Source organism: Crocuta crocuta, unplaced genomic scaffold (genome assembly GCF_008692635.1).
Source record: "Crocuta crocuta isolate KB4526 unplaced genomic scaffold, BGI_CrCroc_1.0 scaffold8, whole genome shotgun sequence".
Taxonomy (NCBI): domain Eukaryota; kingdom Metazoa; phylum Chordata; class Mammalia; order Carnivora; family Hyaenidae; genus Crocuta; species Crocuta crocuta.
This window is the reverse complement of record NW_027532162.1, coordinates 544,501-558,644: the sequence shown is the minus strand read 5'-3', so window position 1 is coordinate 558,644 and position 14,144 is coordinate 544,501. Positions and strand designations below refer to the sequence as shown.

Below are 14,144 nucleotides of genomic sequence, written 5' to 3'. Positions count from 1 at the left end.
GGTAGAGGCTGATCTTAGTTGGGGGGGACGGGGGGGGCGGAACGGTGCTCAAAGGAGGGTGTCCTGGAGGGCAGGCCGCACCCAGACCCCACGCTTTGCCCTCCCCCTGCTGGGGGACTGCTGGCACATTTGGCCCAGCTCCCCTGGGGGCCAGGAGCCGGGTGGTCCCGGCCCGGCCTGCGCCCTGGTCCTCTGGGTGCCTCGCTGCGGGCCCACGTCCTGGGGGCGTGGGCTGGTGTAGCCCAGGCCCGGCAGGTTCTGAGGTGGGAAGGGTGTGTGGGAGCAGGGGTCTCTCCCCCCGCCCTGTGCCTACGTCAGGGCCCGGGGGTTCAGCAGGCAACAGACACAGAGGAGGCGTGTGGACTACGGGATGTGGTGGCGGTAACGAGCGGCGACGGCAGGCCCAGACTCGGGTCCTGTCCCGTTAGCAGCCCTGGAGGGCCCTGAAAGCCTGCCCGTGAGTCGTGCGCGGGTGGTGGGAGCAAGGTGCCTCATCAGCACGGGCCGTGGGACTGTGAGGCCCAATGGGGGTGCTGGGGCCTGCCCAGCGGGGGGTCTCCATGCAGGGGGGCCAAGCTGGGAACGTCCCCTCCTGGTTGGCGCATCGGGCCGAGCCTGCAGGAGGATTTGAGGCCTTCTGGAAAGGAAGAACAGCTCCAGGGGCCGCAGGTCCTGGGGGCCGCGCTGGCTCATTAGTAACCTCACGGCGGGCAGACCAGGTGCCGCTGCCTTTTGTCTCCATCGGAGCAAGGCTGCTGCTGACCTTGGGAAGTTACCATAGAAACAAGTGTGGGGACAGTGGGAGGCACGTCTTCCGATGGGGGGGGGGGTGCACTGCCTGCTGCCTGTTGAACCAGACCTGAGTCGTAGCAGCTTCTCACAGAGGCATGGGCCCACGGGCCACGCTGCGGGGTGGGCGTCTGGCCGGGAAGGCCGTCGGACCTTGTGCTTGACTGGAGCCGGAGCCCCGGGGGGCTGGGGGGGCTGTGCGCCCTACATCCACTCCCTTGTTTCGTGTGTGTGCTGGGGGCTGTGGAGCTGTCGGACCCCAGCCTGGGGGGCCTCAGGCACGTGCTGAGCGTATGTCCTGTGCTCCCACCTCTGCCCCTCGGCGGGCTCCTAGAGGGGCAGAGCTGACCCCAGCCCACGGCCTGCCCGCTGGCCAGCGGCGTGGGTATCTGTGGAGACGGCCTTTGATGGCAGGGACGGGGCAGAGTGCTGTCCATGGTGCTGAGGGCAACGGAGGTGGACTTTGCGGGGTGAGTAGGAGCCTGGCATTTGCCAAGTGAGGCAGAATGGGGTTGCGCTTGGGAGTCGGGATCTCCTTTGGCCCTGGAGCACTCCCTGGGGGGCCGGCCTCGCCTCAGGCCTTCCCAGGACCTCTGAGCCCCTCACCCCCATTTGGGGAACCAAGGCAGAGAGTGGTAGTGTAGGGGCTGGGTTCCCAGGACCTCATTAACGCTGATGGGTCATACAGCACAGGGCTGAGGCCTGGCGCCCTGCTCCCCGCAGCTGGGCCTGGATGGGCCATTCACACGTGGCAGCTACGGCCGAGGCGTTCATGACCTTGACCCCTTCCTGAGCTCTCCTGCTCCTACCATGGGGTGCCCTTGCCCTTCCACCTCTGCTGTCTCCTTCCAAGATGTCTCCATTAGTGGTTTCTTGACCACCCTTCTGGGTCTTTCTGGGGGTCACCTCTCAAATCCCTGAATGTAGATGCTTTGGAAGAACTGATGGGGTCTCCTGGGCAGGGGCTGGGGAGGGGGTGGGGTGAGGTTTCCTTCAGGTACTGGGACACCCATCCACACTCACAGCCACCCCCACATTGCCGCCTCAGCAGAACCCCTCCCGGGTGTCTGCCTGCTGGTGCCCAACCCATGGGCTGTCAGGCACCCATGCCTGGTGCCAAGCAGAGGTCCTCAGCCAGAGGGTGCGCTGCCCAGGGGCACAGGGCCAATGCAAGCCAGGTACCCCGAGCAGGAAGGCTCTGCCAAGAGCATCTCCACTGCGAGATGTTCCCAGTTGACACGATGCGGCCATGGAGTAGGGGTCACGGATCCGCCTGCTGGGGCCTTGGTCCCTGTGTCTGGGGTCTAGGGCCTTCTTGGTAGCCCTGTGCCTCCAGGGCCCCCAGCGGGCAGACCCTGGGGGCTCCCGGGCCCCTGAGTGACAGATCCCCCCCTGGGGGGGATGTGGCCGGGTCCACCAGCCTCATCTTGGTCCAGTTAGGAGGCCCTGGGCTGGCCACACACATGTCCAAAAAGCCCTGTGTGCCTCCTCAAATAGGGAAGGGCCTCACCATCAAGGCCAACTGCTTGTGAAACTACCTTCTTGTTTGCAAGTGGCAATTTTTCTTTGTAAAAAGACAAAATATTCCCCAAGGAATATTGGAGGGGCCCATCTCCCAGCCACTCACCCACTCACCCCTGCACCCACTCACCCACCTACCCATGTACCCACTCACCCACACACTCACCCACCTGCCCACGCACCCATGAACCTCCTCACCCAGGCACCCATGCACCCACTCACCCATGCACCCATCACCCACCCACTCATTTACCCATCTGCTCCCTCCCCTAGCCATGTTGGTGCGTCCCGAGCTTCCCCGGGGTTCGGCCTGGGCCTGGCAGCCCCCCACTGGGGGACGGACACAGCCTGATGACCTGTGTCTCAGAACAGGGACTGGCTTCTGTAGTAGCAGGAGGTGGAGACTCAGGAAGCCCAGCTTGGGGGCATCAGGGCAGGCTTCCTGGAAGAATATCTTCTGAGGATGAGGAGACCTATACATGTGGGTGAAGCTCCTGCTTTTCCAAGCCTTCTCTTCAGAGCCAGGCCACTGAGACTTGCCTACACTTCCCTGCATGTCTCGCCTCCCACTGCTCCTCACCCCTGCAAGTCCCGCCTCCAGCGGCGCAGTGGGCATTCGTGGCCCTGGGTGTGGGGCCTGTGTACCCTCTTGGCCTCTGTGAGGCCCGGTGGCACCTCCCCGCCACGTCTCCACCTTCCCTGGTCAGACACCAGGTCTGTGCCTCCAGAAACCGCATCCCTCCATGCAGGCCGGCCCCCAGGGGCCCCTCCCCCAGGCCGTAGCCGCCGAGGTGCGGCTGCTGGGCTTGTCTCAGTTAACAGGAGCCTGGCTTTCATCAAAGGAGAGAGTGCCCCTTCTGGGCCCTTGTTAATGCAGTGACGTGTCTTGAGTCATGCCTGGTGGGGTGAGCCTGTAAGAGCGGGACCTGAGCGGCCGGGCGGGCCAGGGCCAGCTCCTCGGCTCCCAGCCCCTTGGGGGCCGACCACAGGGCTGGGGAGGGAGGAGAGGGTGCCCGGAGTTAGGTCAGACCATAGGGTGGAGATGCCTGGCCAATAACGTTCCAGACTCCCAGGGCTGGCGGGGCCTCTGTCCAGGCGTGACCGGAACGTGTCTGGTGGGGAAGGACGCCTCCCCGGGCTCCGCTGCCAGGGCCCTGAGGGTGACCGGCTGTGCCGCAAACCCCTGGCTCTGGAGAGGACCATGGGGGGTGCAGGAGCCGCCTGGCCTCGTGTGTGACCCACCAGGCAGAGCACTGCCCTCTGGTTGTGCAGATCGAGGTCGTGACCCAGAGTTGCTCTGGCCTCCCCGGCACCTTAGCCATCAGCCCTGGGTCCTCCTCAGCCCCTGCATCCCCTGGAGTTAAGGGTGTGGGTTCAGGGTGTCCTGCCCCCCACAGCGTCAGGGTCCCCGGCCGACCTTGCCCGGCCTAGGGAGGAGCAGGGAACTGGCTGTTGGCGTCAGGGAGGCCCGCCTTGGCCGGGGCTGTCTGCTGACCTGTTCCGTCAGCCTGAGGGCCCAGCGGACACCCTCCAGCACATGCGCGCGCTGGGCGGCCCCTTCTGCTGCCCTTTCCTGAAACCCTGGGAATAAGCACCAGTGTGTAACTGCTTACAGCTGAGGAAATGCATCCTGGGGGCCTCTTTGACCTTCACAGTCCCAGGCCCTGCCCTCTCTTTCCCAGCGCGGCTGCTGGCACCTGTGGAGTCCCACCCTCCCTGGCCACCTCGGCCCCAGGGGGCAGTGTGGGGCAGGTGGGGCAGGGCTGCCTGCTGGGCGCTAATGTTCTCCAAGTCCAGCTACAGGTTCTTCCCATGCAGCGCTGGGCAGGAAGCCATGGTGGAACCCAGGGTGGCTGGGGTCCAGGGCAGGAGTCCAAGGCAGGCCAGGCGAGGAGCCCAAATGGCCTCATTTCCTCCCACAGCCCCGGCCCAGGCCTCCGCGTCCCTCACCCTGCCAGCCCTGACTGGCCCCCGGGACAGGTCACACTCGAGTTCGGGCTGTGCCGAGGCCTTGCCTTCTTCGAATGGCTCTTGTCCCCCACCCCCAGGCGATGCTGCCAGCCCCTTCTGCCCTTGATTCCTTAGGATTCTCAGGCAGTGGAGGTGGAGCCAGGGTCTCTTCCTTGCAGGGAGGTCTGCGGTTTATAAGCACGTGGGCTCAGGCGAGAATCGGGGTATCGTTGGCTGGTGGCCAGAGAAGCCAGGTGCCCTGGCGCAGGGCTCCCTGCACCCCCAGATGCTAGGGCTCCTCCTGGGCAGCTCGTGGGCTCTGCTCTCCACACCCACCCCCGCCCCCCTGGGCACACACCGGCACCATGGGCCACCGCTCTATTAAGGTTCCGCCACGCATCGTAGATTACTTTTATTTCCCGCCATGACACCTCACTAGAAGGAAAGCCGTCCCTGGGGTCTCTTAAAAGACAACTCCTATTAGAGATGAGTGGGGTTAAGCAAAATGCTGGTGGTAGATGGCTGAGTGGGGGGCTGGCTGAGGGCTGCGCTGCCGCGTGTGGGCGGGCGCCGCGGGTGCTTTAGCCCCGAGTTCGGATCACATCCCGGCCACCACCACCCCCCCCCGCCGCCACCGTCACGGGGCCCCACCCACGAGGAGGGGGTGATGAGGCCAGGCCATCTGGGCAATGGGCATGGAGTGTGAACGCGGACCGAGCCCACGGTGTGGTCTTTCACATCTGTGTCCCCCGGTGTCACCCGTGCTGGAAGCCTGGGGTGGGTGTGGGGCAGCCCGCAGCGGAGGGTGGGGGCCCGGGGGGCTGACGCGAGCCAGCTCTGACGTGGTGCAGGGGGAGAGTGTGCTGGACGCGGTGGGGGCCCCTGTGGGTGTGCGATGGGCCTGGGGGGCACACGTGTGTGTGCACAGACGGCCCTGGGAGTCCACAACAGTGCTTCTCAGGTGCACACAGATGTCAGGGTGGGTTCAGACTCGGGGTCTACACATTCCCTGGGGATGCTGCGGGGTTGGCAGGGCTACAGCGTGCCGGGCTCTGGGAGTGCGGATGCTGGCCCGGTGGGGCGGGACGGGGGCCACGGTAACCGCCGGAACGCCAGGCTTTGTTGAGCTCCTGTTTGCCGAGTGCCTCGAACGCTTCTGCTCATCAGGCTGCACACAAGGGCCTGTGCTGGTCATGCCGACCCATGTTACAGATGGAGAGACCGAGGCACAGGACGACATCAACATGCCTGCGTCGCCTAGCCTAGGAGTGGCTGACCCCAGCACCCCCCTCCCATCCCCCCAGCAGGGCACATGGGGAGGCCTGGCCTGGGCCGAGCCCGCCGCCTGGGACAGGACACGGCAGCCCCAGCCCGGGGGCCCCTACGGGGCTGTGGGGCCGCATCCGGGGCAGGGCAGGTGACAAGGACAGCACTGAGCACCCCCACCTGCCCCTGCCCTCCCCTCCCCAGGGCTGCCCAGAAGCTCAGCCTGGCCTCCAAGCGCAAGAAACCTCATCCGCCACCAGCCCCTGCTGCCCGCGGCGCCTCCCCCTACCCCACGGACTTCAGCGGGGTCCTGCAGCTGTGGCCGCCCCCCACGCCCCCCTGCTTGCTCAGGGCCGCCTCCAAGGTGAAGGACAACCTCAGCAGTGTCGGAAAGGTAGGCCCGCCTCTGATGTGGAGGTGACCCTGGGGGCTGATGGGCGGGATGAAGCCAGGGGTGCCTGAGTAGGTGCTGGGGGGGTACAGGAGATGGCGGGGTCCTGCTTCCTCCTCCCAGGTGGAACGAGGTGGGGTGCAGACGGGGAGACTGAGGCCCAGGCCCCCCTTGGAGGTCTGGGTGGCAACAAGAGCCTGGGAGACTATGGTGGGGTCCCAGGGCACGTTCTGGTCTCAGTGTGGGGTGGGATAGCCAGGGCTTCCTGGGGCTGGGGGTGGGGGTCTGACCCCCAGGAGCCTCCCTGCCATGTGTTGGCACGCTGCCCTCGGGTGGGGCTCTAGGGCCGGGGTGGGACCCCTCAGCTCTTCAGAGTCCAGGCAAATCCCAGCTGCTGTTTGCCGCCAGAAAGGAGACCATAGGATCAGCTGGTTCAGGTGGGGAAACTGAGGCCCAGAGCGGGGAAGGGTGGCCAGCTGGCCCCTGGCTCTGACTCCCGGCTCCTGTGGCCTTTTTCCGAGACTGGGTTTTCATCCGGGCCCCATGTGGTTTGCTGGGAACTACGCCCTGGCCCGGCTCAGGGCCCTGTGTGTGGGGGGTCTCTGTACATGTGTGTGAGGTGGGGTCTCTGTACATGTGAGCGAGGTGGGCTTTTGGTGCCCGGGGGGGTGGGGACACCGAGGCACAGTCACACAGCTGTGGGAGAGGATGGGACCTGACCCTGGGCGTGTGCCCACACTCTGCACGCTGGCGGCCCCTGCTGCACGCCCCACCCCTGCCCCCACCCAGGCACTGGGCCCAGCCTCCCCAGCACCCAGAGGCTCACCCCTGCAGAGGTGGCCGGCTGGGTCCACGCTCCCCTGGGCTCGGTCCGTCCCGTGTGCCTGGGACGTGGCTCAGGGCTGCAGAGGGGTCTGATGTGTTCACAGAGGGTCCCCTGCCCGGGCCTGAGCTACTCGCCGGATCCCACACTGGGACTCCCCACACCCAGGGCCCTCTGCTGCACCCCCTCCTCCGCATAGTGACCCTGCCCAGGTGGCTCTTGCTCGAAGTCTTCTCAGGCCTGTCGCCTCACCTCACAAGCCTCACCGCAGGGGGCCCTGGGAGCCTCAGCCCCGCCCGCCTGTAGCCTGCGGGTGTATATGACCATGGGGACACTAAGCGGGACCCAGCAGAGTGGCTGCGGACCAGGGCTCTGACAGCTCTGACCTTGGCCTTCTCCCTTGGCCGGGCTTCTCTCTGAAAGTGGGGGCGGGCGGGGGGCCTCATGTCTCAGGCACAGAGCCCTGCTTCTTGCTGCCGCTGTGTTACTGGGGTGGCGCAGGCCTCTGCCCCCTCCTCCTGAGGCAGGGGGCTCCTCCCTTTCCCCCGGGGGACAGCAGCCCCCTCCCCACCCCCTGCCCCTGTCCCTCCACACGGAGCCCCCCAGTCCACCCGCTGTCCACCCAGTGCCCCCTCCTTGGCTCCCTGGGTGTTATTTGCACAAATGTCGCATAGTCAGAAATGCCGTTGTCACAGAAAAGAAGTTAGATTACACTCAATTCCTGACATTAATGTGCTACTTAAGGTAATTCATCATCTTGCTGTGTTAAAAAAGACGTCGCTCCTGTGAGTACTGAGCAGCGCCCCCCCCCCTCGCTGCCTGGGCCACCTCTCAGGAGGGGAAGCCCTTTTTTATGCAAAATGTGTTTTCTCCCTACCTGGCAGCGATTCAGCAGCACTTTGTAATATCTGAACATTTGGGGGAGAGACTCGACGCCCTTGTCTCTTGTCTAGAGCAAAGACCCTGTCATTTCCTGGCTGTAAGGACAGGATCCGTGCAGACAATGGCCTATGCATTCAGCTAGGACAGGGTGACGGCTGTGGGGCCGCTCTGTCCCCCACCCCCCGGCCTGCGGCCGTGGGTCCCCGAGTGGGATTAATGTCCCTCGCTCCAGAAGGCAACACCGGCCGCGTTTCCTGCCTGTAAGAGCCCAGGCAGAGACCCTCAGCCCCTTAGGAATCCCCTCCAATCTGCACAACCCATTTGGCTCCATAAGAGGCCGGGAGTTCACGCTGAAAAAAAAAAAATGGCCAGAAATGACCGGGAAGTGCACGTTTTCGTCTGCTTGGCAGCGGCGTTTGGAAATGAAATAGTTTTGTTCATGTCGTCGGGGAATAAAAGAATCGATTCTCGCCTGACGGAGCCCAGGTTCGGGGAGTGCAGCAGAAAAGTGTTTCTTTACCCTTCTCCCCTGAGAACATACCCTCCTTCCTGGAGCGATTTTGCATGTCAATTTGCCACGTGCTGCAGGGGAGAAGCCGGCCTCGGAACTACCCACAGCAAACCAATTTTGCCCGCGTTATGTATCTGTCAGTTACAATTAAATCCGTGAAAAATATTGGCTCTGAAATGAGTCTGGTAATTTGATTTACGCTGTAGCAGAGAAATCGAAGATTTCATTGGGGAGTGGAAGGTGGTGATCTTCAGCCGGAAGTGGGGACCCAGGCCCGTCCCGGTCACGGCCCTGCCCCGAGATGTCATTTGCGGTGTCTGCGGCGCAGCTTGCTCTGGGCTCTGGTGTCCAGGCCCCAGCCCCCCGCCCCGCTGAGCCTCTGCTCCCTTGAGGGCTTCGGGGCCGGTGGTCCAGCTGTGCGGACGCCAGTCTTCTGCGGAGCCTGGCACTGGGGTGGGGGGCACCTGCCGGGGCCCCCAAGCGAACACCCTCCCCCATCCTGCCCTGTTCTGTGCCCCCCACTCACCCACCTGCGCCCCCCTGGCCAGGCCTCAGCGTCCCCAGCATCTCCTGGCGGGATTGAGCCTTTTCCCAGGGAGGGTTACCACGTCGCCTTCCTCCCGCCGAGTCCTGCGGGCCCAGATCCGCGCCGGACCCTGGCCCGAGGAGCTAGGGGAAGGGGCTCCTTGCAGGAGGCAGAGGCTGGAAAGACATGGGGGCTGGGGCCCCCCTGCTCTGGCATCGGGGAGGGCATCCTCGCTGGGGGGCTGCCCCAGCCCCCAGCCCGTGCCCACTTGCCGGCCTGCTGAGCAGGGGCTGCTGAGGTGGGGTGGGGGTGCGGGGCAGCACCGGGATGGGGCTCTGGAGGCAGGAGTGGGGGCCTGTGTCCTTCCAGGGGGCCGTGTCTGTTCTGCCTGCCCCTCCCCCTTCAGTTTGGGATTGGGTCTCAGGCTGTGTGACCTGGGTGACCCGGGGCGCCGTCCTCCCTCCCGGGGCGAGAGGGGGCCTGGGAGGCGGTGGCTGGGACCAGAGCCTCTGCGTGCCGGGGCGTCTGTGCCGTCGGGTTGAGCTCATTAGCTTCCAGCTCTGCATCCGAGCCAGCGGGAGGGCGCAGACACCCCAAATCGAGCGTAGGCGGGTGCACCTGTGGTGCCACACTTCCGTCCCCGTGCTCGCTGGGGCGTCCAGAGCCTGCTCCCCCCACTCCCGGGGCTCCTGCCTCCCGTGCTCCCCTCCACCCTCCCCCACTCCGTGCTTCTTCCCCGTGCTCCCCCGTGCTCCCTGCTCCATCCTCTCCTAATCCTAACCCTAGCCTTCCCTGTGTGCTCCCCGCCCCACCCTCCCTGACCCCGTGCTCCCCCTCGTGCGCCCCGACCCTGTGCTCCCCCTCGTGCGCCCTGACTCCGTGCTCCCCCGCCCTGGCCCCTGCTCCTCCTCCTGTGCTGCACACTAGACTCTGCTCTCACTGAGCCCTGCGTTCTGCCTGCCTGGCCGATCTCACGTGGGGTCCACGCCGGCTGGAGCTGGGGTGCAGGCATCCACATTCCTGCGGTGGGGATCCCTGTGCCGGGGCCTGGCCCGCTGTCTCAACTCGCGCGAGGTCCTCCTGCCCTGTAATTAGTGGCCGCTGGGTGGGCGGCTGCTCAGATGCCCGCTCCGCCCCCCCCCGCCAGGTGAAGGTCATGTTGCGAATCTGGCCAGCACAGGGGGCCCCGCACTCGGCCGAGCCCACGTCCTTCCTGAAGGTGGACCCGCGCAAGAAGCAGGTGACCCTGTATGACCCGGCCACCGGGCCCCCGGGGAGCTCGGGCCCCCGACGAGCAGCTGCTGCTGCGGCTCCCAAGATGTTTGCCTTCGACGCAGTCTTCTCCCAGGACTCGGAGCAGGTGAGGGCGGCTGCGTCCTCGGGGCCGGGCCGGGCTGTGCTGCTCCCGGTGCCCAGCGGGGGAGGGGGGGTGGCAAGAGCAAGGCCCCGGCCCAGGGGGTCTCTGACTCCGCCCCCAGCCTGGGGCGGTGCCCGGTTTTCCGTGGGCTCCATGGACAGCTTGTGTGCTGGGTGCACGTGAGCACCTGGGGTGTGGTGTGAGTTGTGTGCTGGCTGGCGCCCGCCGTGCACACCGTGCGTCTGTGTCCTGTCCACGCACGTTCTCTGCGAACGCGGAGATCTGCGTCCTCGGGCCTGCGCGAGCCAGCGTGGCCACCTCGTGCGGGGGCGGGAGGCGGGGTGTCGGCTCCCTGGGCTCTGGCGCCTGCCTGATGCCCGGTGCCCTCTCCCAGGCCGAGGTCTGTTCAGGGACAGTGGCTGATGTGCTCCAGGCGGTGGTCGGCGGGGCTGACGGCTGCATTTTCTCCTTTGGCCACTCAAGCCTCGGTAGGCACCCCCTCATCCCCTCTCCACGGTCTCTGGGCCCCATTTTCCGGTGGGGAGAGGGGTGCGTGGAGAGAAAGCCCAAACCCTGCCGTTCTGGACTAGAGGAGGCCCCCTGGGTCTCAGTGGCCCCTGGTCGGCCCTGAGGCCACGGCTGGGCTCCGAGGGCCTGTCGGGCGAGTGTGGGTGGGCCCTGACACGCCCGCCTGACCCCCAGGCAAGTCCTACACGATGATCGGGAAGGACAGCTCTCCTCAGAGCCTGGGCGTCGTGCCCTGCGCCATTTCCTGGCTCTTCAACCTCATCGACGAGCGCAGGGAGAAGACGGGCACCCGCTTCTCCGTCCGTGTGTCGGCCACGGAGGTGTGCGGCCCCGACGAGAGCCTGCGGGACCTGCTGGCCGACGTGGCCTCAGGCAGCCTCCAGGATGCCCGGTCCCCAGGCGTGTACCTGCGTGAGGACGCGGTGTGTGGGGCGCAGGTACGCTGGCGCCCCGCGGTCTCGGGGGGGCTGTGAGAGGCCCGCGGGGAGGGGGGCGCGGCCGCAGCTTGTGGGGCGCTGTCCCCTCCGCCTGTCCCCAGCTCCAGAACCAGAGCGAGCTTCGGGCGCCCACGGCCGAGAAGGCGGCCTTCTACCTGGACGCCGCCCTGGCGGCCCGCAGCTCCAGCCGGCCCGGCTGCAGTGAGGGCGCCCGGTGCGCCTCGCACACGCTGTTCACGCTGCACGTCTACCAGTACCGCATGGAGAAGTGCGGCCGCGGCGGAAGTAGGTGTCTGTCAGTGTGGCCTGTGCGCCCCCCATGCCCGGGCGGGGTCTGGGTGCCCTGGGGCCAGGCCATCACCCTCCTGCCCTGTGGTTTCAGTGTCTGGAGGCCGCAGCCGCCTGCATCTCATCGACCTGGGTAGCTGTGAGGGGGCGCCCGGCAGGGGCGGCGAGGCCTCCGGGGAACCCCCGTGCCTGTCTCTGTCGGCTCTGGGCAGTGTCATCTTGGCCCTGGTCAGCGGAGCCAAGCACGTGCCCTACAGGTGAGCGGCGGGCTCTGGCCCTGGGGTGGACCCCTGGGAACCAGCCAGGCAGGCACCTCCAGCACATCTGGGTCCCTGAGCTCTTTGGGTCTCTGTTCATCCTTGCCTGCTGGGCCTTGGGGTCGGAGGGCTCATGGGGGGTTCTTGGCCCCACGGGGTGGAGGCCCGACCTGAGCCTGGGCTCCAGGCACAGCCCGTGTCCTGCCCTCCCGCTCGCCCTGTAGCACCCTGCACGCCCAGCCTCCCACCCTGACGTCCCCTCCCCAGGCCCTCAGCCTCTGAGCAGCCCTCGCCCCCAGGGAGCGCAGGCTCACCATGCTGCTGCGGGAGTCCCTGGCCACCCCCAGCTGCCGAGCCACCATGATAGCCCACGTCTCGGACGCACCAGCGCGCCACGCCGAAACTCTCAGCACCGTGCAGCTGGCTGCCCGCATCCACCGCCTGCGCAGGAAGAAGGTCAAGGTCGGTTCCGTCCCCTTCCTGCCCCTCCCACTCTGAGGGCCCCTGCCTGGCGTGATGGGGAGCCTGCTGCCCACCCCTAGTCGGCCCGGTGAGGCCCTGCCCAGAGAAGGCAGGAACTGTGCTCAGGTCACCTGGGCAGCTCACGCAGACCCGGAACCTGTTCCTAAGGGGGGGCTTGTAGTGGTTTCGCCTCTGTCCCCGGCACAGGGGTAGGCCTGTGGTCAGGGCAGCCTGGCGGGGTCCCCGTGGCCCCCTGGCGCCAGCCAGCTGGGCACTTCCCGGGCAGCCCTCAGGGGGACAGGAAGGTGGAGTGAGGGGCAGATGGGCCTGTGTCTAATCCTGGATTTGCAGTTACGAGCCGTGCGGCCGTGGGCATCCCTGTGATTCGGCTTAATGCTATTTCCTTGGGTTCCAGAGAAGGTTGGGTTATGCGTGGTACCTGAGGCCGCTCCAGCCCAGGGGCCACCCCGGTGCCACGGCTGCCATCGTGTCCTCCCGGGCAGTGTGCGGTGTATGTGGCTGGGGCGCGGGGGATGATAGGCGGGTAAGGTAGCCGCTCAGCTGCGTGCTCTGCCCCCAGTACGCGTCCAGCTCCTCAGGCGGGGACAGCTCCTGTGAGGAAGGCCGCGCCCGCCGCACCCCGCACCTGCGACCCTTCCACCGCCGCTCTGTGGCCCCCGACGCTGGCCGCCTGGCCCCCGGCTCGCCCGGAGACCCCGAGTACTCGTCCAGCAGCGAGCAGTCCTGCGACACCGTCATCTACGTGGGGCCCGGCGGGACGGCCCTGTCGGACCGCGAGCTCACGGACAACGAGGGCCCGCCTGACTTCGTGCCCATCATCCCCGCCCTGAGCCGCCGCAGGCCCTCCCAGGGCCCGCGGGACGCCGACCACTTCCGCTGTAGCACCTTTGCCGAGCTGCAGGAACGGCTGGAGGGCATTGACGGCAGCGAGGGCCCCCCCGGAGCCCTGGGTGTCACCAGCGGAGCCCAGCCCGGCCCGCCCTGCGGGGCCAGGAGGCCCTCCCCGCCTGAGGCCGTCGCCCCCAGGAAGGCTGTGGGCTCCCCGCTGGCGGCCAGCTCGCCTCGAGGCAGCCCTGGCCCGGACACCCACCGGGGTGCCCCAGAGCCCTCCAAGACCGCTGCCGACCAGAGGGAGGGAGGCAGCCTGAGGCCCGCGCTGCCCGGGCCAGACAAGGCGGAGGGAGGCGGAGGCGGGAGGCCACTGCCCAGCCCGGCCCCTCCACCGCCTCGGCAGCCGGAGGCCGGCCGAGCCCCCGAGGACCCTGGGGGCGGGGGCGCTGATGGTGCGGTCCGGACACCCCCCGNCCCACCGGGGTGCCCCAGAGCCCTCCAAGACCGCTGCCGACCAGAGGGAGGGAGGCAGCCTGAGGCCCGCGCTGCCTGGGCCAGACAAGGCAGAGGCGGGCGGAGGCGGGAGGCCACTGCCCAGCCCGGCCCCTCCACCGCCTCGGCAGCCGGAGGCCGGCCGAGCCCCCGAGGACCCTGGGGGCGGGGGCGCTGATGGTGCGGTCCGGACACCCCCCGTGGGCATGAGCGGGCAGCCCAGCTGCCCCCGCCCATCTGCACAAGGCCGCCGTCTGGAGCGGGGCCTGCTCACCACCACGGTGACCCTGCAGCAGCCCGTGGAGCTGAACGGCGAGGATGAGCTGGTGCTCACGGTGGTGGAGGAGCTGTCTCTGGGCGGGCTTGCCGCCTCCGGCCGCCCCGCCAGCCTGGCCAGCTTCGGCAGCAACTGCTCCCTGCAGGCTCTGGCCTCTGGGTCGAGGCCCGTGAGCATCATCAGCAGCATCAATGATGAATTCGATGCCTACACCACCCAGGCCCCTGGTGGGCCCTCAGAGGGGGCAGGCTGGGCTGGTAACAGCGGCGGCTCCTCCATCAGCTCCCGGCTCAGTGAGGTCAGCGTTTGCACGAACGACCGCCACAGCCCCGCTCCGCGGCCTCCCTTCAGGGCCAGCCCCGACTCCCCAGCAGGGCCCGACCCCCGGGGCCCCCCTGTCCTGGGCGGCTCCCCGGACGATGGCAGCTGTCGGTTCCCGGAGCACGGGAGATTGGACAGTCCTGGCCCGGCCCGGAGTCCTCGTCCTGGGGAAGTGGCCGCAGCAGCCCCTGCCCGAGCCGGCCGGGAGGCCCCG

General features: G+C 67.3%; 1 protein-coding gene across 1 annotated transcript in view; it reads left to right on the top strand.

Annotated features, from left to right (window-relative positions):
- KIF26A (kinesin family member 26A) overlaps nucleotides 1-14,144 on the top strand; it is a 25,561-nt gene that overhangs the window by 6,967 nt on the left and 4,450 nt on the right. Inside the window, 9 exon segments of the mRNA XM_077776531.1 lie at nucleotides 5,731-5,920; nucleotides 9,807-10,019; nucleotides 10,411-10,504; nucleotides 10,719-10,981; nucleotides 11,083-11,266; nucleotides 11,364-11,526; nucleotides 11,826-11,988; nucleotides 12,569-13,129; nucleotides 13,344-14,144. The exon segment at nucleotides 13,344-14,144 is cut by the window's right edge and continues 1,510 nt beyond it. Of these exon segments, the coding sequence (XP_077632657.1) occupies nucleotides 5,731-5,920; nucleotides 9,807-10,019; nucleotides 10,411-10,504; nucleotides 10,719-10,981; nucleotides 11,083-11,266; nucleotides 11,364-11,526; nucleotides 11,826-11,988; nucleotides 12,569-13,129; nucleotides 13,344-14,144 (2,632 nt within the window).